This window comes from Peromyscus eremicus, chromosome 8a (genome assembly GCF_949786415.1).
Source record: "Peromyscus eremicus chromosome 8a, PerEre_H2_v1, whole genome shotgun sequence".
Classification (NCBI taxonomy): Eukaryota; Metazoa; Chordata; class Mammalia; order Rodentia; family Cricetidae; genus Peromyscus; species Peromyscus eremicus.
The window spans coordinates 51290387-51316175 of record NC_081423.1 but is presented as its reverse complement, the minus strand read 5'-3'; the positions used below and the strand labels follow the sequence as shown (position 1 = coordinate 51316175).

At 45.6% G+C, this 25789-nt stretch overlaps 1 protein-coding gene across 1 annotated transcript in view; it reads right to left on the bottom strand.

The window, feature by feature from the left end:
• The window catches only part of Stx8 (syntaxin 8), a 251618-nt gene that overhangs the window by 74900 nt on the left and 150929 nt on the right, over positions 1-25789 (bottom strand). The window contains exon 7 of the mRNA XM_059270937.1: positions 24512-24613. Within this exon, the coding sequence (XP_059126920.1) occupies positions 24512-24613 (102 nt within the window). The remainder of the gene's footprint in view (positions 1-24511; positions 24614-25789) is intronic.

Sequence of the window (25789 nt, the reverse complement as noted above, 5' to 3'; positions counted from 1 at the left end):
GGTCACGTGGTGGGAGGCAGGCTTCCAGGCTGGGTGCTTTTCATTCTCCTTTGCCTCAGTGAATGCAGGGCAGGGGGGTGTGGCTCCGGTCCCACAGAGCCTTATATTCATTTGGCTTTCAGAAACTGATGAGTTAGGTGCTCCAGTGTAACCACAGCACTAGGGAGGCCAGCCTGGGCTACAGAGTGAGAGCCTATCTCAGAAAGACACTGCAGGAAAATGGGGTATTAGCTACAAGAAGCCTTCAATGGAGTCCATGACAGATCTGGTGTCAGACAGTCTGGGGAGTGTGAGCAAACACTGAAGAGAAGTGAGGTTGGGATGAGTAGAAATACTGGGTTTGGTTAGAGCAGAAGGTTCTCAGGAATACAGGAACGAAGGGACAGATGTGACAAAAGGGTAGAGAAACTGGAAGGTCTCAGATCCAGATCCTCGGGAATGGCTGTGTGTTCTAGAGGCCGCCTGGAGCTATTGAAAGCGGGCTGCCAATCTCTCGTCAAGACAAGACCTGTGTTTCAGGTGATCATGTGGGTGGCTGTATCTAAGATGCAAAGAGAAAGATGAGTTTGGGGACCCACTCAGGAAGGGACAACAATCCAACCCCCATGAGGATGACAGAGGATGCAAAGGGGGGCCCTGGAGGGGAGACAAGTTCAATGGAAAGAGACACCGACTGGAAGAAAGTGGTGCCCAACCCCAACCCTGCAGTGGGCTGGCTTTCTGTGGTGTTTGCAAGCGTGTGTGGAGTGGGTCTATGACAGCTGGGGGACGGGCTGCGGATGATGGATTTAGTTTGCACTTGCTGAGCGGCAGGAAGTGACAGGGTGATCTGGAGACTGATGGGCAGATAAAAGGTGCACTGAGTGGCAAGGACAGCTGAAGGCAGGGGAGAGAGGGGATCTGGGAGCAACAAGTGCAGATGCCTAAGGATGTCATGGCCCATAAAACCCAGAAAGCTGGTGCTTCGGTTAGGATATGGTGGAGGGGCTGGGGGTGTGGTTCAGTTGTCTGACTGGCTTATTAGAAGGAAGATAGGGAGGGAGCGCAGAGAGGCAACCTCTCAGTGCACAGCCTTAGGAACCCAACAGCACTGTTGCCCGAGTGCGCCAACAGCTCCAAGTCCTTACTGAGCCCTGGAATGGTGGACATCAGATGATAAGGGTTATAATTATAGGTATTCTTTCTGCGGCTAGGTACCAAACAGTCATTGTGGAACCATGAATCTGAGCTAAGCAGCACATTCAAATATCTTCCCTCCCTCCCTTCCTCCTCCTCCCTTCTCTCTCTCTCTCTCTCTCATATATATATGTGTGTATATATATATATATATGTGTGTGTATATATATATATATATATATATATATATATATATATATATATATATAATTTCACGCCTCTCAAAACCTCTTTTGTAAAGATTCCAAAAGTAAAAGATGCCAAAACAATCCCAGTCCTTGATTTATCTTTCACAACTGGTTCCCGAGCACCGCCCTTGCTCCCCCCCCACCCCAGCCATGGCCTTTCCACTTTTCCAGAACTTTGCTGTAAATTCTGCCATCAGATCTAGGGTGGCAGGCATGGTGGTGACGGATGTCACAGTGGCAGTGGGGAAGGTGAAGTACAGATCCCAGCTGGGAACAGAGATGCTTCCTCCTGGCAAGGGCTGCTAGCGGGGGGGGGGGGGGGGGGGGGGGTGTGTTCTCACAGTCTGGCCCTGCTGTTCCACCCACCCAGCTCCTTCCTCCTGCCCGGCCCTCCCCTCCCGGAAAATAAGCCTCCCTTCTGCTGCTGCTCCCGCTGGTGCAGCTTGATTCAGGCTCTTTCATGAAAAGCATCAGGCTTAGTGTTAGAACCAGGTGCGGTGGTTCATGCTCACAGTCCCAGCATATAGGAGGCCAAGGCAGGGAAATCCCAAACCAGCCTGGGCTAAACAATGAAACCCCATGGAACTAAAGAAGGAAGAGGAGGAAGAAAGGGAGGAAGGGAGGGAAGGAAGACCCAGGAGGAGAGACTATATATACCGAAGACAGTCTCTTGTATACCAGGGCTGTCATCAAACTCAACATGTAGCCAAGGATAACCCTGAACTTCTAATCCTGCCCCTTTCTGCTTGATATGCAGACCAGGCTGGCCTAGAACTCAAAGGGATTCTCCTGCCTCCATCTCCTAGGATCACAGGTGTGTGCTACAATGTCTGGACTTAAGAAACTTGATATTAGAACCAGGCAGTGGTGGTGCATGCCTTTAATCCCAGCACTTGGGAGGCAGAGGTAGGCAGATTCTGTGAGTTCCAGGCCAGCCTAGTCTACAGAGCAAGTTCTAGGGCAGCCAGGGCTACGCAGAGAAACCCTTTAAAAAAAAGAAAAGAAAAGAAAAGAAAAGAAAAGAAAAGAAAAGAAAAGAAAAGAAAAGAAAGAAAAAAAGAGAAGAAATGATATTAAAAGATGAAACCCTAGGGTACAAAGGGCCCGAGGAGACGTTTGTCGAGGAGTAGAGAGTCACAGTGCCAGAGGAGGGAGAGATTCTGTGTTCTACTGCACAGCAAAGAGACTGTAGTTAGCAATAATACATTGTGTGATTACAGATCACTATCCTTTTAGCAATTTGAAACACACACTTATTTTTTAACTATGGTCGTTCTGTTGCAATCTTAAAAATGTATCCGGCCCGGCTGAAACCTTTGTTAAGCACGGCCATCTCCCCATACTAACCACTCAGCCTCCTGGAAGCAGCTGTCAACTGTCCACTTTGTAAGTTCATCTCTTCCAGGTCTCCTCGCTAAGTGCTGTCAGGCGGCATCTGTCTGTGCCTAACCTGTGATGGGTAACAACTTCCAGATTCCAGATTTGCATGTTGTCGTAAACGACAAGATGGCTTTCATAAGGGCTGAATAGTATTCCACTGTGACTGATGTGCCACGTCTACTTTACTATGCATCCTGGGATGGACACTTAGGTGGTGGCCACTTCTTGACTCCTGTGAACGGTGCTGTGTCTTTAGCACCGGGGGGTGGGGGTGGGGGGGTGGGGTGGGGGTGGGGTGGGGGTGGGGTGGGGGGGGTGGGGGGGAGGTGGGGGGGTGGGGGGGGGAGCTGCTGGGGTCTGTCTGCCTCTTTGAGGAACCTCCCTATGTCCCAGCATATGTCACACCACACAAGAGATTCTTTTCCCCCTCGTCTCCGCCAACACTTTACCACCATTATTTTGAGGGACAAATGTCCCTAACTTTCTGCTTCAGACCTAGCCCTTTTCAATTCTTTTTTACACTTAAGCAGAGGCCGGAAATAGTCTAGAGACATCTCACTGGTGGTCCCTCGGGTTGAAGACAAGGGAAGTGGTTTACACAGAAAAGCAGATTCCACGTGGGAATGTGGGGGAATTCCCAGAATTCTCTGCCTCAGTCCCTCTCTCAGGGCCCTCTTCCTCACCTTCTCCCCCTGCAGGCCAGGTAAGCATTCTATCACTCTCATCTTTTGAATCTCCTTTCTTTCACCTTGGTCCCCATGCCTGCCCCCACCCCATGTCTGCCCTTGACTTGACTGTGGATTACCACAGGAACACACAGCAGTCTGCCTGTCCGTCCCATTTAACCTCAATCCTCAACACTGGTGTGTCATGGAAAATTAAGAACTTTTAAGAAGGACCACAGAAAGAAAATGTTTAGCAAGCAAGACCACAAATCCCCAACCTTGGCCACATCTGGTCACTATTCTTGGCAAAACTGAAAACTGATTGAACACTCAGTGGGGGACCTTCTAGCTTAGGAAGGCCTGAGAGTTGATTTCACACGCATGCAAATACAGCATTTGGGGACAAAGAAAACAAACTGAGAAACCAGGAGTCCAGGAAATGAGCAGACCTCCTAGAGCTGCGGTTCTCAACCTTCCTAATGCTGAGACCCTTCAATACAGCTCCTCATGCTGTGGTGACCCCCAGCCATACAATAGGTTTGTTGCTACTTCATTACTGTAATTTTCCTACTGTTATGAATCGTAATGTAAATCTCCGTGTTTTCCGATGGTCTTAGGTGACCCCTGAGAAAGGGTCATTCGATTCTCCCTGCAAGATATAGTGATTCCTTATTGAGAACCACTGTCCTAGAGCCTTTAACTTGCTGACAAGAGACAGTAACATCCTAGGAAGGGCCACAAGGTGTCAGAGTCAATGTGCTACCTTGACTGGGCTATGACAACTTATAGAAGGACACATTCAGAGGAAAGGTCCCCCTTGCTAGCACCTTCAAAATTAGATGCACCCCCAACATTAATTTATACCACTAACTAGTAAAGGAATAGCCAAGGGCCTCATTGGCGTAAGCTCACCCTGTCACTCCTCTGCTATGTGACACATTCTCATCTTCCAAAACAGGAAGTCTTTCCAGGCTGCTTGTGCTTCTTGGTACCATGGAGCCTGGAAGAATTACTGTTTAGGAAAATTACTCCTTGTTTTTGAAGAACAGTTATGAATGGATGGGAGATTTCTGGTTTTTGAATTGTGATAAAAATGCATGTAACAAAAGTTACCATCTAAGAGTTTGACTTCATTGGTAGCAAGGGCATTCACAATGTTCACAATGGTCACTACTATTCTAGAGCTTTTCATCACCCCCAGAAGGAAACCTCATGGCCCTTAAGCAGTCTCTGTCTAATCACCCCACTCCCTAGTCCCTGGTAATTCCCACTCTGCTCTCTGTGCCAACAGATTGTCCAATTCCAGACAGTTCCTAAAAAGGAAGTTGTACAACATGTGGAGTTGTGTGTGTGTGTGTGGCTTCTTTTATTTATCAGAGTATTTCAGGGTTCATCTGTATCACGGGATTTGTTATTACTTCAGTCCTTTTTACGGATGAATAGTATTCCAATACATGGTATGTGCTAAAGCTCTTGTTAAAAGAATGCTTGCGGCTGGATAGTAAGAGGCTGCAAGCTGCCAAGATGAAGGAATTTATTGTGACAGATGATGTTTCTATTAATGTCCCTAGACATTTTAGTATTGAATAAGGGACTCAAATCCAAGTGCAGTCTAGCCATGCCATTCACAGCACACATTTTATCCCTATTCAGACTTCATCTTTCTGGCTGACAATTCTTTTTTTTAACAGTTTAAATCCTCACTCTCAAAAAAGCCCTCTTCATTATTTAGTGGCCTTTCAAGGAAATCTAATCAAGGTATCTTATGCCAGATTCTCAGAATCACCATCCCAAGGTACGAGCTCTGCAAGCTTGGTCTAGAAGAAGCAGAACATCTGAAGATTCCCACCTATGGTGTCAAGGATGAAAACTTAAGCCCAAGGTTCAAGGCCAGCAAGAATTGCAACTAAAAGTGCTTCTGAAAGATGGGCTTTGGGTTGGCTTCTTTCTTTTTCAAAAAAGATTCCTATGCCAGGTGTGGTGGTACACACCTTTAATACTATACCAAGAAGGCGGAGGCAGGTGAGTCTCTATGAGCTCGAGGCCAGCCTGGTATACATAGTGAGACCCTGTATCAGAAAAAAAAAAAGTTCTACACTGATTTGTTATTTATTTATATGTGTGTATATTGGGAAGGGTCCAGGTCCATGCATGACACAGTCCATATGTAAAAACCAAATTTGTGGGAGTTGATTTTCTTATTCTACAACGCTGGGGTCCTAGGGATGGAACTAAAGTCATCAGGCTCAGCAGCAAGCAGTTTACTTGTAGTCTTGCTGGCCCATGCTCACTTTCTTGAGGGCGAGCACTTCAGAGAAGAGTCCACAAAGATGCCCGTTAGGGTTGCTTTCCTCAATACTGAGGCCCGGTGATCACTATGTGTGGAGTGCTTATCATGTTTACCTTGCCTTGCTCTCACCAAAAACATGCCTGTCTGTAAAGACTTCCTGTGGTTGAAGACCAGATGGGAAAGAATTTATCAATGCCATACCTAGGAGTATCACTAGACACACCCTTAGAAAGGAACTAAGACACTCTCCTATAGGAAATGTCATTGTCTATGTTTATGAGTTTTCTTTCCCAACTCTGTTTTGAAAGATTCCAAACCTACAGAAAAGACAGTGTAATACAGGATATCTTAGGCTAATTGATAATGACTATAGTTAATAAATAATGATTAACATTCATTTTCTCTGCCTGTGCAGTATGCTAAAACTTTGGAAAGCAAGATACAAACATATGATACCTCTGGCAACACACTGTTCTAGTTAGCTTTCTGTTGTTGCTATAGACACCGTTCAATTTACACTCCCAGGTCACAGTCCATCAGGGCAGGAACTCAAGCAGAAACCATGGAGGAATGCTGCTGGCTGGCTCATTCACTGGTTCATGTTCAACAAGCTTTCTTATGCAGTCCACTTGCCTAGGGCTGGCGCTGCCCACAGTGGGCTGGGCTCTCCTGCATCAGTTAACAATCAAGCCCACCCCCACAGACATGGCCACAAGCTGATCTGACAGGGGCAACCCCTCAGTTGAGATTCCCTCCTCAGGTGACTCTAGGTTGTGTCAATTGACAATTAGGGCACATACCTAAAGGGCATCATAATCACGGTACCTTTGTCACACCCAGCAATTTCTTTAGAGTCAAAACGTTTAACATGGATACATTACCTAACACACAGTCCACATTCAAATGCTCTTCACTTGCCCATTGGTTTCCTATTAGTTGGGTATCTTCACTTGTCATCGTTAATGATACATGCCATTATTATTGTTTGAGGGCCTGAGTTTCATGCCAGGTAAGTGATCCCTCACTGAGCTAGACCCCCCAGGACTTCTTTGAAACAGAGATGGGCCTTAAACTCGGAAGCTCCTGCCTCCGCTTCCAAGTACCGTGTATGTCTTAAAAACCCAGGATCTGATAAAAGTCACAAACATACAGAGCAGCTATATCTTTTCATTTTCTTTCATCTACAACCGCCCTCCTGTCTTCATTTTTACCGTGACACACATTTTCCATGTCTGACAGACTGTCCCTCAGTTTGAACTGATCTTGTGGAATCTCTTTGATCAAGTTAATATTTTTGGCATTCAAAAAAAAAAGAGGGATATGGTTGCCAGTTCCCACTGTATTCAGTTTAGAGCCTCTGGCTTCCAGTTCTACTGGTGATGCTGTTCCATAACTTTGCTCGGGCATTTCTTCTTCTTTTTCTTTGTAATTAATAATCCATGCACGGGTGATAACTCTGAAGCTGAGTATTCCGTTTCCCACAACCACTTACTTGAGACTTTATTCTTTCTGTCTTTTCTTTCCATTTTTTGAGATAGGGTCTTGCTATTTTGTTCAGGCTAGTGTCAAACTCCTAGGCTCATATACCCTCCTGCCTCAGCCCATTGAGTGACCAGGGCTACAGCTGCATGTGACTGTATCTGGTAAAAAGTGATTTTAAATATATATATAAAACTATTATTATTTTAAATTATGTGTGTGGGTATATGCAAGTGAGTACAGGTGTCTATGGAACCAGACCACTCTGAGGCTGTAGTGACAGGTGGTCGGGAGCTGCCTGGGGGGACAGGGTCCTGGGAAAACTGAACTTAGGTCTTCTGTAAGGATAGTATGTGTGTGGAGCCATCTCTTCAGCCTAAAAGGTAATTTCTAATATTTGTTTGTTTGTTTGTTTGTTTATGAGTTTTCAGGACAGGGTCTCTCTGTGTAACAGTCCTAGCTGTCCTGGAACCCACTCTGTAGACCAGGCCGGACTCCAACTCAGAGAGACCCGCCTGCCTCTGCCTCCCCGGTGCTGGGATTTAAGGCGTACACCACCACTGCCCAGCCCAAAAGGTGATTTTTTTAAAACATCGTTCTTTTGAATTTCTTAGCTGACAGGAAGTTGATTCCTGTCCTCAGGCCAATTAATTGGAGAGGTGAAATTTTAGATGCATTTTTAAAAAGCTAATAAAAATAGAATACACATAAGCCACAGGTCTGGTAGATTTAACTCGGGACCTCAGACATGCCGCTGAGATGTATCCTAAGCCTGGCATCAACCCTTCTCTCCTACCAATTGCCCCAAATCTGACCAAAAGGCTTTCATGGTTCCTCGTCTGTATTACTTTTTGTTTTCCTAGAGTTACTAACCTTACAGTTCTTTGGAATCTCTCTTACTTTTTTTTTTTTTTTTTTAATACTAACTCTTAAACCCTCCAGCAGCTTCTAGCGAAGGGTTTCATGCAGGAAAACACACCCTTCTATTTCCCCCTCTATCTTTTGGTTGGTTTGTTTTGAGACAGGGTCTCACATAGCTCTGGCTAATCTTGAACCCCTGATCTTCCTGCCTCCATCTCCTGAGTGCTGGGCTTACAGGCAGGAGCAGCTGTGCCTAGCTTTGCCAGCTCTGCTCTTGGGCGGCTTTTCTCTGTCCGCTGTAGTCTTCCGCTGTGATCATCTTGGAGTTGTTTCTTTCTTGGGTTTCCTGGCACCCCGGATCTCTCTAGGGTTACTTCCTGAATACCCCCACAGCCCAGTGTTTCTGCTGAGATACTTTGATGGAGATGCTCCCCTAAACCCACCCAGGCAGCCTGGAGGAAGTTAGATCAAGTCATGGGGTTTAAGGTTTTGATGCTGCTATATTGTATGAGGGCTTCACTATCGTGCCCTAAAATCTTTTCTACACTTGTGTGTGTGCTCACACACTCAAATGTGCCACAGTGCACATGTGTAGGTCAGAGGACAACTTGTGGGAGCTGGTTCTCTTCTTCCACTATGTGAGTCCTGGGGAGCAAACAAAGGTTGTCAGGTTTGGTGGCAGACACCTTTGCCCACGGATCCACGGACTCATTGGGGGTGTTCATCATTGCCCCAGGATCAAGAATCTTTTACCTCTCCCCTCACCCCGGCTCCCATTTCTTAAAGTAAGCACTAAGTGAACTCTCTCAATATGGTTACTCCTGTCCTTAGTTCTAGAGAAATTTCTTGCATTATTCCTTGGACAAGGTCCTCTTCTTGTGAGATTCTTATTGTTTGGATCTTTTATTGATCTACTAATTTTGTATATCTTCTTTTGTCTTTCAATTTTGTTTTCTGGACCATTTCTTCAAGTTTATTTTCCTTTGAAATTACAGGGGGCAGCCAGTGGTTTTTACTATTCATGGTTTTTCCCCATAGAATACTTTTCACCTTCTTTTTTTTTTTTTTTTTTTCTTTCACAAAGAGAAAGACAGGAAGTAACCGATGTGTGCAAGCCAATCTAATCATAAGACACTAATTCAACACTTGTACCTTGCTGGCATCTGCAGTTATTTAAAGTTTAGGACACAAGTCGATTTGCCAACAGTGGAAATGACATCACTCCTTCCATTAGTTCAAGGTGAGAACACTGCTTGTTCTATTGGAGGTTTTTTAAAATTTATAAGTGCTTCGCATGACTTGACGATGGTTCTAGACCAAAGAGTCCTTTAGAATATGACATGGAATCCTTTTCTAGGGTTCAATGGGGCTATGAAGAAACTAGTAACTGTGAAAGAAACATCGGAAGAGGTAAATGTCATGAGGCCTCAACCCTGGACAAAAAACTATAGGCAACTAAGGAATGCTCTGAAGGGAAGAGATAGTCTCCCTCAGGGAGGAGCCCTCAAATTGGTTTTCCAATACCAACTGGTCAGCCCTGCGATAACACGCATATACACATACATATAGTATACATATGTATAGATGTAACATCATACAGATTGAACAGGTTGTATTTACATAGGAATACATATACATATTTGTGAAACAACAATTTTTAAAAAAGTAGCCATGAATTTGAGGGAGAGTAGGAGAGGGTGTTCATGGAAGAAAAGAAAGGAGGAAAGTGATGTAATCATATTTTAAATTTCAAAAAAGTTTTAAAATTAAGGAAATGGTTTCAGATCTCTAGAATTATCAAAAACAAAAGTATCTCTATGATAAGATGCAACTGAGTTGGCTATTTTAGTTCATTAATTTTGCAGAACTGCCTAGCTATCATCATCATGAGGTGTGAACTCACTGTCTAAGAACACAGTGCAACTGCATAGTGGAAAGATGGGCATGATGCCCGGCCCTGGAGGGCACTGAGGCAGGAAGATCTCAAATTCAAGACTGGCTTATACTACATAGCAAGACTTCCTTTAAAACACACGCACGCGTGCACATCTTTTTCAAAAGTAAGCTACAGAGTACACCATAAAAATATTATACAATAACGTTTTCCAAATGCACTTTTGGGGACTATTCCTGTGTTGTTGTATCCTATGACGTACTTCCAGATGGCCCCACGCTCTGCAATGCATCAGGGAGAGAAATCAGCCAGCTGGGGCGGACCAAACAAACCAAGGCATGGCAATGGTTTATGGGTGCTGGCTGGGAGAATGGGATGGAGCTCAGGTGTGAGGCCTTCTAGACGTGTAATCTTGACTGAGGTGATGAACAGAGATAAATAGTGAAGACAGATCAGAGAGAAAACAGGAAACGGGGGTGGGGACCAGGAGAGAGAAAAAAGGGGAACACGGAGAATCCAGGGAAGAGCCCCTGCCCACAGAGCTGGAGATGTGACCTGGGGATGGCTAAGTCTGGCTCCATCAGGTTGGTCTATGTGGACTAATCCAGGGCTCACCAAACTGCCCCCTCGGGGCAGCTAGTGCTTTGGGGCTGTTGGCAGAGAGAGCTGGCTAGGTTGTGTCTAGCAACCCCTCACAGCAACTCAGGCTCCTGACTTTCAGGATGAACACAGAGAAAATGAGGCATTACCATCTGTGGAAGTCACAACCCTCCAAGTAAACATGCTGGCTCTGGGAAGGGAAGGGGACAGACGGCCTCAAATCCCTGAGCACAAGTTAATCGGAGGCCCCTTATTTCCTTTTGTCCCCAGGAATTGGACAGGTTTCCCTCTGGTAGCAAAGCCAAAGATACATGATTGGGCTTCTTTGATGAGTATTAGAAACAGAATTTGAAAAACTATTGGGTCCATTTTGAGTGATACCACTGGTAAAATCAGTAATTTTATTTCCCGCTTTTCAGATACACGCCCACCCACCCCCACTCCCCCCACACCTACCTTTAACTAGCTGACTCTGCCAAAACCAAGTGATGATGTTCAGCTTGGTAAGAATCGGGGGAGTGGCTTCTACAGTTGGCTCTTTTTGGATATAATATTGTATCACAGGCAGTTTCCACTTTGCAAAGTGTTTACAAATATGTTCTTTTAGTATTTACAGCCCCAGAGCCCACCTCCCTTTTTTTCCTCATGAAAAAATTTGCCAGGCTAACAAGATGGCTCAGCATGCAAAAGCACTTGCTTTGCGATCCTGAGTCTTGAGTTCAATCCCTGAAATCCATAATGGAAGAAGAAAACTCATCCCCAAAAGTTGTCTTCTGACCGGCAATGTATACCATAGTGCCTGCTTGTTCATACTTGCATGTACACAACACACACACACACACACACACACACACACACACACACACACAGTCTTAGTTGCCTGGCAGAACTTGAAGGTAAGACCCTATTGCTGAAGAAACCATCCACTTCAGTTACAGGGCCTGGAAAAATCAGTCCTGCGCTGACTTGAAAGCTTCCCCCTGGTGGCTAGCTTTCATGGCATCAGAAGGTCCCACGCAACTTGCCAAGGGAGAAAAGGTATCAACAGTCCTAGCCAGCTGTAATGCTCAAAAACCACAGCTACTGGACTAACGAGGTATCTCCAACGGTGTAATAGTGGCATTAATACTTTGTAGGTAACCAACAGCTCTCCGACTGGAGTTAAGATTTGCTCAGTAGGAGGGAACTCATGTTTGGCACTATAAACCTAGCCAAGAGCCCATAACCAGAGAGAGGTCACAACCCTCGAGGGACCTGCCACCACCATCCTGTTAGATTGCTATTGTTGCAACCTGCCTTCTTAGTGCTTCTCTTTATACCCATAGATAAATCAGCGATTGCTCCTCATCATAGAAGCTTCTTTTTATAGCAGATGGGGGCTTGGACAGAGATCCCCAAGTGATCAGAGTACAGAGAAACAGAGAATGTAGAACGTCTACCCCCAAACGGGACAGCTATCACACAAGCTCTAGACCCACGGCTCAAGGAACATCGCCAAGGAGGGAAACATTGCATCCACGAACACTCAGCAATGTGGTTGCCACTGCAAGACCACGCCAGTCAATATTCCTGCAAGGATGGGGGAAAGGCTCACATGGCCCTACCTCGAGCTGAAGAGCTACAGCCAGTCACAGCAGCTGATAGAGGGGGAGTCAGTTTTCTTCAGAAAAAAAAAGTAAAATTTTGTCAAAGACCAGCTATTATTCACCTTATAGCAAAAAGGCAATTTCATAAGGAGAGAGAGAAATGTTTAAATTTAAGTCCATGATGATATTAAGCTGACTGGAGTCATCATAAGCTACAAAAAAATGCAAGACACAACTTAAAAAACTAGTGTATGGGAAGAGCCATGGGAGACAGTTCGAACCAGGTTTCTAACAAGATGAGCAGAACAAGAAACTCAGGAGTCAGGGAGAAAGGGAGAGAGAGGGAAGGAGAAAAACAATTAGATTTTGGAAGAACTAAGTTTAAGCTAAGAAACAGAGTCTATGAAACAAAATCTTAGAGCAGGGCATGGTAACATACACCTATAACCCCAGGAATTCAAGGTCAGCCTTGGCAACATGGCAAGTTTGAGGTCAGCCAGGGCTATATGAGACCCTGCTTCAAAAAACCCACATGAAGTGTCACAGTAAGTCACAGCACATCTTGCTGCCACCCAAGGAAAATAAAAAGCGTGTCCCTAACTCCTAGATGGAAGTCAGAGTAGTGAGTAGAATTAAAAGGCATTTTCATCAATCAAGGTCTACAGAATATGCTAAAACGTCAATGTTACTGAGGCCAGAAGAGGGTAATGTCTTCAGAGGTAAAAGGATATAAAGTCACTGCAGACCAAACATCCCAAGACATCAAACTCCACTCTTAGATTTCCTAACAAAATGGCTGATGGAGAGCAACAATAATTCTGACTTCCCTTCATTTATTATAAAGATGATTTTTAGGCGTCTAAAATCCTCTTTGTTCTTATTTCTATTTGTTTAATTAAGATCTAATTAAGATCCTGTTTGCCACATTAAAAATATAGGCATAGAGTTGGAGAGATAGCTTAGCGGTTAAGAGCACTGGCTGCTCTTCCAGAGGACCCTGGTTCAATTCCCAGAAACCACAGAGCAGCTCACAACTGCCTGTCACTCCAGTTCCAGGGGATCTGAACTCTGTAGGACTGCATACACATGCTGCACAGACACACATGCAGGCAGAACATCCATAGACATAAAATAAAATAATAACAAAAACATAGGAATAGGCGGCAATGTGCCCACTGTCCAAGAACTTCCGGAACGCTGTGGCTCCAGCTGCGCTGTGATGTCATGGAGTGGGGAACACCAAATCACTCATCCATTGTTCAATAAGCACTTTGTCGTGACAAATCTACATGACACGAAATTTGCCATCCCAGCATCTGCAAGGGCACAGCTGGATGACATCAGGTACACTCGCACTGCTGTGCCCTGCCGCCACTTTATCTACTCACTGTCCAAAATGTCCCTTTTCATTTTCTTTGTATCCCACAAAAAGCCACCAAACGATAAAAAATATTATAGGCCATTTTTGCAATAAATATTATGTTTTTTTTTAAAAAAAATACAACTTTGCATAAAATCAAAAGTCACTTTGAAAGGAATGACTACTTTAAGGGCTAAAAGAAACATTGGCTATTCAGAGTCGAAGAACATTTGGGGGCCATTCAGTACCCAGGTGCTCTCAAGCACAACTAGGTCACATGCCTTAGCGAGGTGTCAGTACCAGGGAGGGAGAGACGTGGTGCCTGCTGTCAGGGAGGCTTGTGTCACAGACCCAGAAGACACCCCATCTGACATAAAGATCAATGTGCTGCTAATCTGGAGAAATTGGCCTCGGTGTTCAGACTCACAGGCAGAGAAAACCAATAGTGGTTTTAAATGAACCACAAATCAGTTATTCTAAGGAATTTAACATGGTTCACTGACTGAAAATTGTCATTTTTGCCCAACTCTTCGATAGAAAGCAAAGGTAAGCCCAAAACAACACTTCACCACCAGAGTTCCATTGGAGCCAATTAATGGATCTCCAGAGCTGATCGAAATCTTCATAAACGCAACAACATCTGGAGTCAAGTCATTTAAAAGCTGATACCAGGGCTTACAAAACTGCATCTCAAAGGGGCTTAGTAAAAGGCAAAATATCGATCTGCCCTCTCTCCCTCCCTCCCCCCCCCCCCCTTCCTTCTAGAGTGCTAGAGATGGTGCCTAAGGATGCTCTTGCTCTGCAAGAACCAGGTAAGTGTTCTTTCTACCACTGAGTCATCTCCTGTCTCTATTTATTTTCTAACTTGCATAAATTTCCTGACACTTCCCAAACCCTATTTCTTTCAGACACGTGCAGTCTCAAGTGGACATCTATTTCAGTATGGCCTCAGGTGAGCCACAGGTCCTTGTCACTGGGCTGTGGGAACTTCTTGTAACAGAGCTGCTTCCTCCAGGGCACAGCAGTGCGGATCGGAACAGTGAATGTGGCCGGCAGAGATGCTTTGTACAGAGTTGCAAACTGGTCATGTATTCATTATTATAGTCTCTAAAATATGGAAAATGTAAAGCTGTTTGTCTCCATGCCTTCCTTAATTGTTTCTATTGAACTTCATTTAACACTGGTGGGGACTGCAGCTAAGAGTAAAGTGAAAAAGTACTTCACTCTCTGAGCACACACAGTAACTGGCTGGGACTCGGGGCCTCTTTGACAGAGCAGCAAGCGTGGAGCAGCCAGGAGAACCATCGGATGCTGGCATCTCCTGGCAAGTCATCTAGAAAGATGAGAGCCCCTGTGAATAATCGTGCCTTATTTAGTGACCCAACTAGTTCCCCACACCTCATGAGCTCATTTTATAGTTACACATCTTAAAGGAGAAGAGGCCTGAGAATTTGCGCCCAGAGCTTCCGTTTGGGGAACTTCTTCCAGGTCACATTCAAACCCCTAACTAACAACGGTTGTCTCAGGGCTGCCGTGCCAACTGGAGAGATAAAGCCAAGGGACCACTATGAACACAGAGCCCAGGGGCAGCAGCCCCCACTCCAGCCCTTCATCTCCCTGTCCTAACACATACCAAAACCATCAAAATGTCTCGTCTTCCATGCAAATGTTTTCCAGTCTTTCTTATTATGCATGTCTGTGAATCCTTCTAACAAGCACAGCACAGCAGTGGCCTTCCGGTATGAAAGATGGACCAAAGTGAGTACCAGTCACAGGGCTCTGGGGAGAGGAGGAGTGGGCTGGTTGAGTCTCATCGTGGGGAAATATGGAAAAGAAAACCACTCAACTGGATGGAACAATGACGACTTAGTCTAAACTGCTGATTTTACATATGAAAAGACAAAGTGGTCCAGGGTTCCAGCCCCTCCAGCTTCCTCCAGCTTCGGTAATGCCAGCCCCAACTAGAATCCAATTCTTCATTTCAATTTACAAATATAAAGGAAAGTCAGTATGTGGATGAGGAGTAGCAGAGTATGAGGAACTCCTAGGTTAGGCTGGGGTGGCAAAAAGCACTAAGTGTTAGGGTGCTCTTTCTATATCAGCACAGTTCTGAATGTGAGGGCACACTCAGGCCCAGCACTACTGACGGTTCTCAACCTACCCAGGAGGAGCTGCTTCCTCGGGGAAAGCAGATGAATTAACCAGTGAACAAAGATCACTATGCAACGCAAAGATACATGAATCAGTAACATCACAATCAAGGCTCCTACAGTGTGACTGGTATTCAATAAGGACAGAAATTGCTCTTAGAAAGCATGCCTTATCATTCCACACCACACCAAGCCAAAACAATAATCTAGAAATGATTGTATTTGTGGTCAAATCTGACCCCTTGATGATAGCGAAAGTCAGTGCCCCTTCCAGCAGACCCTGAGATGCATGGAGGCTTCTGGGGGTTGGGGGGAGGTCATGGCGACAGCTCAGAGGCTGTCAGCCCCTATCAATCACCTCCTATTAAGTAAAGGTTTTCCAATTCTGCGCTTCTCTCAAGGGCTTAAGTTTTGCCCAGATTCAGTTGCAGCATTGGCATTTGAACTTGGTGTTCCTATTCTTACTCCCTAAATAAATAAATACCCCCGCCCCAGTCAGAACATAAAACCAGGCAGACAACAGTGATATGGTCACATATAAAGGACATTCTGACTATTAAGTAATTAGTGTGCATTACACAAACTCCAGAGGCTCAGGGCGGAGTATGTGAGGGCCAAGAACTGGCGACTTCTGAGCTGGCCATTTAGCTCCTGAAATAACTACTAAGCAATACTGATGAGCACAGTGGTGTGCCACGCCATTCTCCTGGGCTGAACAAGCACGCTTCCAATTTGTTCAATACGTAATTTTACTATTTGCTATTGTTTCCACTGAAGTCTTTTTTTCCCCTAGACTATTCTTGAAAGGTGTGGGACGTTATAGAGTGAAAAGGAATACACACACACACACACACACACACACACACACACACACACATATACTTCTTAAGGAGTGGAATCTCATTTATTTTGCAATTCCAATGGCTGGGGAGATGCTACATTAATATATTAAAGCTCAAGGCAGAGGCCACCAGCAACATCAAAATTATACAAAATTTTCTATACTAAAGAGAGATTTCATTGACTTTGTTTATTTTCCTTAAATGTGACAGAGCACCAGAAGTAGAAGGAGGAAAACATGGTTAGGGACCGAGCAGGACTGTGCAGGCCTGAGCTGGACCGAGCAGGACTGAGCAGGCCTGGGGGTCAACTACACAGATGTGAGAGAGATCCCAAAGTGGCATGTGGGTATGTTTAATTTGGTCCATGTGGTAGTCTGAGTGTATTTGGCCCCCATAAGCTCATAGGGAGTGGCATTATTAGGAGGTGTGGTCTTGTTGGAGGAGGCCGGATGACACATACCTTTAACAGAGACCTTGAAGTTGGAGAGCACACCATTTATCTGGGCCACACCTTCTGTTGGAAGTGTGTCACTGTGGGCTTTGGGGTCTTTTTCTCAAACTTCACTCAGTGTGACAGTCAGTGGACTTCCTGTGGCCTGCAAAATCTAGGACACTCAGCTATTTCTCCAGCACCATGCCTGCCTGCACGCCACCATGCTCCCCGCCATGATGGACTGAACCTCTGAACTGTAAGCAAGTCCCCTTCAAATTAAATGTTTTCTTTATAAGAGTGGCCTCAGTCATGGTGTCTCCTCACCATAATAAAAACCCAACTAAGACAGTCTACCAGGTACCTTTCAAAGTGTCAATTTCATGTCATGACTCAAATATTGGAAGATTTCACTTAAGGAGCTAGACTTCAGGTTTCTCTCAAAAACAACAGCCTGAAGTGGCTTTTAATCCCAGCACTCAGGAAGCAGAGGCAGGAGGATGTCTGTGAGCTCAAGGCCAGCCTGGTCTAAAGAGTGAGTTCTAGGACAGCCAAGGCTACACAGAGCATCCTTGTTTCAAAGAACAAAAACAAAACAAACAAAAACCCGGGATGATCCAGCCGCCCCGGCTTCACTCTCCCTTGGAAGCAGTCTACTGTTGGCACTCCACGCTGCCCCTGGCTGGGTCTGAGGGCAGAACTGTTGGTTGCTCACAACTATTTGAGGAAGGAGATGCCATGGTGTGAGGACAAAGAATCCAGAAGAATGAGGAGGAGACTGAGGTGAGGGTGGGGTGGGAACAAGTGAGAACAAAAGCCTGACTGCAGAAAACACGCCATGTACGGAATGTCCATTATCACACAGCAGAAGGGGTCTAAGAGACGTTGATACGTGTCAAGAAATGACGCACAGGGGCACTTTTCCTTCACTTTTTAATAAAAGAATAGGTGCGGGGTTACGTGAAATCGCTGGTGACAATGTGAGAAACCTCAGGTCCTGTCTGCTGTCTCAGGCCTTGGCCACACCCACTCCTCTGAGTATGGACTCACCCTCCACACCCAGCCTCCAGCTCCTGGGTAAACAGGCTTCTCCTTCCCCAGCAGGCCCTTTAAGGGACACAATCTATACAGCCGGCGTGCTCAGCTGCAGCTTCTAACTCATTCTCCAGACCTCTGCTCCAGAGCTGTGGCCTCTGGGAAACCCCTGGGCCCCAGACAGACATGGGCCTGTTCTGTGGCATTTCCTCAGTCATCAGTGACTTCCTCAGGCATCCCTCTTGCACACTCTAAGTCCTATCTTTGAATTCCAGCTTCTGGCCTGGTGCCTGGCACGCAGGTGACACTCAGCAACTGTCTGGGATGAAAGAGGAGAAGGGATGAGAAGCGAGGCTGGAGGACAAGAGACTCTGGAGGCAGACGTTCACTGTGGGGGGCTGGCACTTGCCCACATTTGGAAAGAAAGCAGAGGAATTTCATCAGCTTATCTCAACGAACTATGATAAGGAGAAGAAAACGCAAAGAACCATTAGTCAAGAGATATTTCTGATAAACAGTTAGATAAATAAGAGAAACCACAGCCATTCCTGGCTCTAAATTAATTGCTCGTGTTCGTGGTAAGGGCTGTAAGAACGCACTGAAGGAGAAAGCAGCTCTGAGGCTGTACAGCAGAGGATTCACTCTTACTTGTTTGTTTAATTAACCAATGTTAACATGCAAAAGCACCACATTTGGGCAGTGCTGCGGAGGCCGGAAGAGGGTGTCAAACCCATCAAGAGGGATGGGACTTGCTGGGGGATGTCTTTCCGTGCGCTGTGAATATGTGTTGCTCTGATTGGTTGATAAATAAAGCCATTTGGCCTACGGCAAGTCAGGTTATCCTCCCGACTACAGGAACTGGAATCACAGACAGTTGTGAACTGTCAAGTGGGTGCAGGGAATGGAACCTGGGTCCTCTAGAAGAGTGAGTCAGCTCTCCATTCCTCTAATGTTTTAAAAGGTTCCAAAGAGTAAATATAAGTAAGGCCAAGCATTACAAACAACATAGTATGAGATGGCACCAATGAATTTCAGGACTAATAATGATTCCAGTCATAAAATTTCAAATTTCCATTAAAACAAAACAAAACAAAAAACCAGCCCAACTCCTTTTCTAATTAAAAGATTCTACAACATTCCTATATAATTTGCTCTTCTTAAAGGCTTCTCTGTGCTGGTTAAGAAAGATACAGGTTGCCGGGCGGTGGTGGTGCACACCTTTAATCCCAGCACTTGGGAGGCAGAGCCAGGCGGATCTCTGTGAGTTCAAGGCTAGCTTGGGCTACCAAGTGAGTTCCAGGAAAGGCGCAAAGCTACACAGAGAAACCCTGTCTCGAAAAACCAAAAACCAAAAAAAAAAAAAGAAAGAAAGATACAGGTGCCTCCAAGTCTTACCTATGTCACCAACCGACTTAAGTCAACAGGATAACATAGTTGATCCTAAGAACCAACTAGTAACAACCACGGTGGCTCCCAACTTATCCTCAGCACATCAACAGAATAACGAGGCATATTACTGTGGGCTCAGCATCCCATCCTTTATCCAAACTGCTTGGGACCAGGAGTGTTTCAGATTTTTGATATTTTTGTATTTTAAAATATTTAAATCTTCTGAGGACAGGAAGCAAGTCTAAACACAAAATTCATTACACATTACACAAAATCCATTCCACACTGTATGCACACCGCCTGAAGGGTGATTTGGCACACTTGTTTGAGGGCAACTGCATTTTCACAGAAACTTAAGCACCCGAGGCCAGGTGTGAGATTTTTCCACTGTGGCATATCAGCTTGTGTGGCAATTGGCATGGAGTTTGGGGCACTTCACAGTCTGAAGTTTCAGTTAGGGATGTTCATCTGTCGTTATCATCACCACCACCATCATCATCATCTTCTTTTACAGAGAAGGAAAGAGATATACAGAGGGCAAACAACTTTCCTAGTCACCCAGGCTGCAAGTGGTAGCCACCCGCCACCCATAATGGACTACGCTAACGCACCCTTGACCCTGCTGCACCTCCAGGGGAGCTGGAGGTAGGGGCAGTGGTTCCAGGTGGAGACAGCGTCTGTGCAAGGTCAGCAGGCCTGATTTTCAACCGCATCACAGGAACGCTAGAATCACAACGGGCGCACTTAGACAACATTACGTAATAGTCAATATGCCGAGAAGCGGGGCTCCGGTCATTGAGAATTCCCAGTCTGGGCTTTCACAATCGGCTCTCTCCTCAGACTCAGACAAGGTTCTATTCTGAATTCTAATGAGGATCAGCCACACTGAATATTTAAACTGCAATTACAAAGATCCCACTTTTATGTAAATGTCCTTAATACAAGAAACAGATCTGAAAATATATTGAGGAGCCAGGGGAACCTATCAGTCTAATTTGCCTTTACAATCCAGGAAAAAAACAGCATTATTTTCTACTTGATGTTATCACGGGGGTGAGGCTGGGAAAAGAAAAGGGAGGAAAAAGCCACACAAAGATCTCAGGAAAAATTTTCAAGCGCGGGCTCTGGAGTGAAAGGTTCACAAAGAAGTGCTCGAGTCCTTTGTCAGCAACCGAACAAACAAATTCATCACCAGGCCCTTCTCCTGTGTGGCCCCTTGTGATTCGGTCTGTATTTATAACTAGAATTTCGCCCCCTGCTCAAGCATCTATGACTGATATGTCAGGCTGGCATGGGAGATACGTACACACCAGGGAAACAAAAAGCCATTTCATGGTTTACAACCTAGTTCTGCGCCCCTTTGAGGAAAGGAATGATGGGCCGCCTGCTCACCACACCTCGCTCGAGCCTTCCTAGTTACACAGTCTGAGAGTGTCATGTGAACCGCAATCAATGACACTTGAGTGAGCTGATGAGATTAATTCCCAAGCCCCACACACCTTGCCTGCATGCATGTGTTCATATTTACCCAGAAAACGCAGCCTCGCATCTGAGAAGAGTGGGTGATTCATTCTTTGCTCTTTGTGGGGCTTCTGGACTGTCCCTTTCGAATTCCTCAAGTCCGCTGTTACTAAGACTAAATACATTTCCACAGCATTTGATACTAACACTCATGAAAACAGAATATAGTTGGGTTCTGTTTCTGTCCCCTGGTTTGCCCTCTGGTTGACTCTCATTTTGCTGGTACTAACAATGTAGATTAATTTTTAGTTTCATTTATTTTTTTAATTTATAGAAGTTCTATTTGGTACCCTTTTAAATCATTTATGTTACTTTTTTACGAAACAGTTTTCTGCTCTGTTTAGATCCTTTCAAGTCTTTTGATTTAAAAAGCAAAACTGAGGGGCTAGAGAGATGGCTTAGTGGTTAAGAGCACTTGCTGCTCTTGCAGAGGACCTGGGTTTGGTTCCCAGCACCCACATAACTTACAACTATCTGCAACTCCGGTCCCAGAGCATCTGATGCCTTCTTCTGGCCATCATGGGCACCACGCCTGCATATGGTATACATATACACATTCAGGCAAAACTCATACACGTAAAATATTTTAAAAAAATGTAAAATTGGGGGCCAGTGAGATGGTTCAGTGGGTAAAGGTGCCTGCTGCCAAGCCTTGACCTGAGTTCCATTCCCAGGACCTGTGTGGTAGAGGGAGAGAACATGCTCCCACAGGTTGTCCTGATCTTCACACATGCGCCCACCCACCCATGACACACAACTCCATGCCTGATCATCCTAATACTGTAGGTCTACCCAGATCGAGTTCATGGTCCATCGCCAGTTCCTGCTCATCTGAAGTTTCCTTTATGGCTAAATATGCCCCTCCCAGGAGGCTTGTGAGTTACTTTCTCACTGCTATGACTAAATACCCAACAGGAAGTAACTCAGGAAGGAAAGGTTCATTTGGCTCATGCTTCAGGAGATAATGTCCATGGCTGTGGGGAAGGTATGGTGATCGCATTAGCTCCTGGCCATCAGTGGATGAGTAAAAAGAGAGAAATAAACACTGGCACTCTTCATGTTTGGGGTTTGAATTGAGGGAAAAAGGCACATGCATGCACACACACACACACACACACACACAAATAAAATAAAAAAGAAATAAAGGATCAGCTTTTCCCTTTTCCTGCCTCTCGCTCTGTCCAGATGTGAGCAAGCAGCCTCATGCTCCTGCTACCAAATTACAAGCTGCTCCCACCATGACCCCCACCCCACCCCCAGCCCCATGGACTGTTCCCACAGCCATGAGCGAAAATAAACCCTTCCATCTGAGTTGCTTCTTGTCAGGCATGTGATCACAGTGGGAGGAAAATAACTCAAAGAGAAAGTGCCGAGAAGTGGAGCTGTGGCTGTGATAAGCCTGGCCAAGTGGTTCCTAGGCCCACGGACTGGTTTGGGAGAAGAATGGGGAAGAGTTTGGAGCTGCCAGCTAAAGAAGCTCCAGAACGCTGTAAGCGGAGCACAATTAGCCACTCGGTAGAAGTGTGGGCGAGTAGAATGCTGACAGAAATATGGACAGAGAAGGTGGGGCAGAGGACCCTATTGAGACTTGCACTAGAGGCAATGCGGTCAGATTCTGGTAATCAATCTGGCTTCAGTTTGCCTGTTTCCTAGAATTTTGAGTGAGGATGAATGAAAAAAAGAATTAGAATAAATTGTTTGGTAGAGTTAATTTCAAAACAGCATGACATCCAGAAAGTGGCGTGGCCATTCTTCACTGCTTGTAGTCAAATTTACCGTGGGCAGAACAATGTGGAACTGCACAGCTTGGCAAGAAAAGGGGTCTGGGCCAGTTCAAAGTTCAAATAAGGTGGTATAGCTAACGCAGCTATAATTGTTAGAGAGATAGTGCCATTAGAGAGGAACCTGCTGGATTTAGGGATGTAGCTCAGTTGGCAGAACGCTTGCCTAGCACATACACAGCCCTGGGTTCGATCCCCAGGGACACATGAACTGGGCATGGTGGTGCACACGTACAGTTCCATCACTTGAGAGGTGGAGACAGGAGGATCATGAGTTTTCAAGCTTAAGTCCAACCTGGGCTACATGACACTCTGTTTCAAACAAACAAACAAACAAACGACTCATACTTCACTGTACTCCAGCATATGAAACTACAAAGCATTCGAAAAGAGCATGCCTGAAACGAGAGATCACTGAAGGGATTCCCTGCTCAAAAACAACCGAACCAAACTGCTTAGGGAAGTGTTTCCTCTGATTCAGCCACAAAGGCACACAGAGACCACCGCAGCAGTGGCCCAAGAGGCGTCATGCCGTATCTCAAGCTGGCAGCAGAACTTGGCCATAGCATCCATGAGGTACTGAGGGGGTAAGTGAAATGCAAAAGGCCTTGAGGTCATGGAGGCTTACACCAAATTTCCAGAGAAGGGAGCAACAAGGTGAGAGGTCAGGCAGATGCGGATTCCCAAGCTTTAGGGAGGCGGAGCGCTGTGGGACCTGGTGTATGTCAGCACCTGGGGTCCTGCTCTTACCCATCCACTCTCACCCATCGGCTGCAGCCCAGCCTGGTAGCTCTGCCTGCAATTGACTTCCTTCTGCTTCCTGCCACAGCAAAGAGTTCCCTCTGTGCCTTACCACTCTTATGAAATTTCTGGCCACAAGGACTTTGTCCTTCATACCTAGAACCTGAAACTCTAAAGATAAAACATGTGGCCTCCTTCCCACCTCTGTCTCTTAGGGTTTAATTCTTGCATACATTAAATCTGCCAGGCCTCAGTTTTCTTGTAAAAGTGGACAACCTTGTCAGAATTACTTGTACAGGGGTAGATAGGGATGTTGCTATATTTCTCACATGAAAAAATCCACACAACAGGGCAAGCGAGTGTCCAGGTCACTAAACTGTCACTGTGCTTCCTTCATAGACATGTTAACTCAATGGATCTGCTGCACCTTTATGAGATGAGGCACCGAACAGAAATGAGGTGGTGAGTACCACTGCGGCTCCTCTCCTTAGGTCTAGACCTTGGGTCTAGGGCTGCATGGGTGAGACAAATACAACCCTCACAGGAAACCGAATGCGCACTCCTGAACTCTGCCCTAGACCTCCTCAGTGGGAGCCTCTGGTTGGAGGCCTGGAAATCAGCATTCTAAGTCCTCTAATGGACTCTTCCGTCAACACACGAATCCCTGTTTTATAAGCACCAAGAACTAACAGGACGCGGCAAAGACACCACTGCCAACCACTGGGGTTCTTATCTTTGGCATACCACGAGGATGGAAGCCGTTCTTAGCTGTTCTACAGGGAGGACACTAATTCAGCTTCTGCTTTAAAGGGGGGCACAAAGCAAACAAAACTGCCTTGAGAACACAGAAGACTTACCACCAAACTGCATACTGTTAGACAATATCTCAAACCATTCTTTTCTATAAAACAGGTAAGATTCCCAACCCAGAGTTTAAAAGAATGAACGTTACACCCTCTGAACCTTAGCAATATGTTTTGTCTGAATAAGACTTAAGTATCTTGTAGCAATTTTGATGCTTCGTCAGATGGGGCTGCTGCTAATGAGAAGGGCAGGCGCCTCTTCACGGTAAGCAACAGCAGCAGCAGAGAGCACGCAAACAAGAGCCAGCCCCAGGCGGCTGGGGCGGCTGTCATCTCTTACCACAGGAAGTTGACTTTCTGTCCACCAGGGTCACCCGCCTGGCTTCGGTGCGGAGCTTCTCATCTGTGTTCTCCACAAGGTTGGCAAGGTCGTCGATGATCTCTAGAATGGAAGGCAAGGACACTTGGTTAATTCTGCTCAGTTCACACCTCCCCAGTTCACCCCCCCCCCCAGTTCACACCCCCGAAGTTCACACCTCCCCAGGTCCTCAGCTGTGGTGCTTCTGCCATGCCAAGGCATGAATTCACAAATATGCTTCAAAAAACTGCAATTCTGATTCCAAAAGGCAAAAGCAGAAACAAAAAAAATGCAATAAAGAGTAAACCTGTGAGGGCAAGGTGGCTCAGCAGGTAGAAGAAGCATTTGCCACACAAGCCTGGCCGAATGAGCTTAGTCACTGGAACCCACACAAAGGTGGGCGGGACCAACACTACCAAGGTTTCCCTGGACTTCCATCTACCCCATTGTGTGTGTGCACACACATACACTTACATAAAGTTTTAAACTGTAACAAAAGACAGTAAACCGATTTGTCTGGTTTTTTTTTTTTTTTTTTTTTGGTTTTTCGAGACAGGGTTTCTCTGTGTAGTTTTGGTGCCTGTCCTGGATCTCACTCTGTAGCCCAGGCTGGCCTCAAACTCACAGAGATCCGCCTGCCTCTGCCTCCCGAGTGCTGGGATTAAAGGCGTGCGCCACCACTGCCCGGCTCTGATTTGTCTGTTTTTAAACCTCGTTTAAAACATTCCTATTGGGCTGAGGAGATGGCTCAGCAGTTAAGAACACTGGCTGCTCTTCCAGAGGTCATGAGTTCAATTCCCAGCAACCACATGGTGGCTCACAACCATCTGTAATGAGATCTGGCACCCTCTTCTGGCATGCAGGCAGAACACTGTATACATAATAAATAAATCTTTAAAAAAAAAAAAAAAAAAAAAAAAACATTCCTATTACAGGAAACAGAAACATTAGCAATTGTGTGTGTGTGGGAGGGTGTGTGACAAATTTCAGCTCAGCCAAGTATAGAAGACTTCAGGGGTGACCCTGGCTGCTCCTGAACCAACTGTTGACAAGACTAGCTGAGCAAAACAGAATCAAGGACTGGAAGCCAGAGATGCTAACACAAGAGATGTTGACTAGAACTAAATCCATTTAAATACCACAATGAGAATAAATAACCTATGGATTAGACAGCACCAAGGTATGTAAATGTGACAATACAATCGCCATTAAAGAGCAACCGTGGGGGTGGGTTGGGGAGAAAGCATTAACTTCTCATCC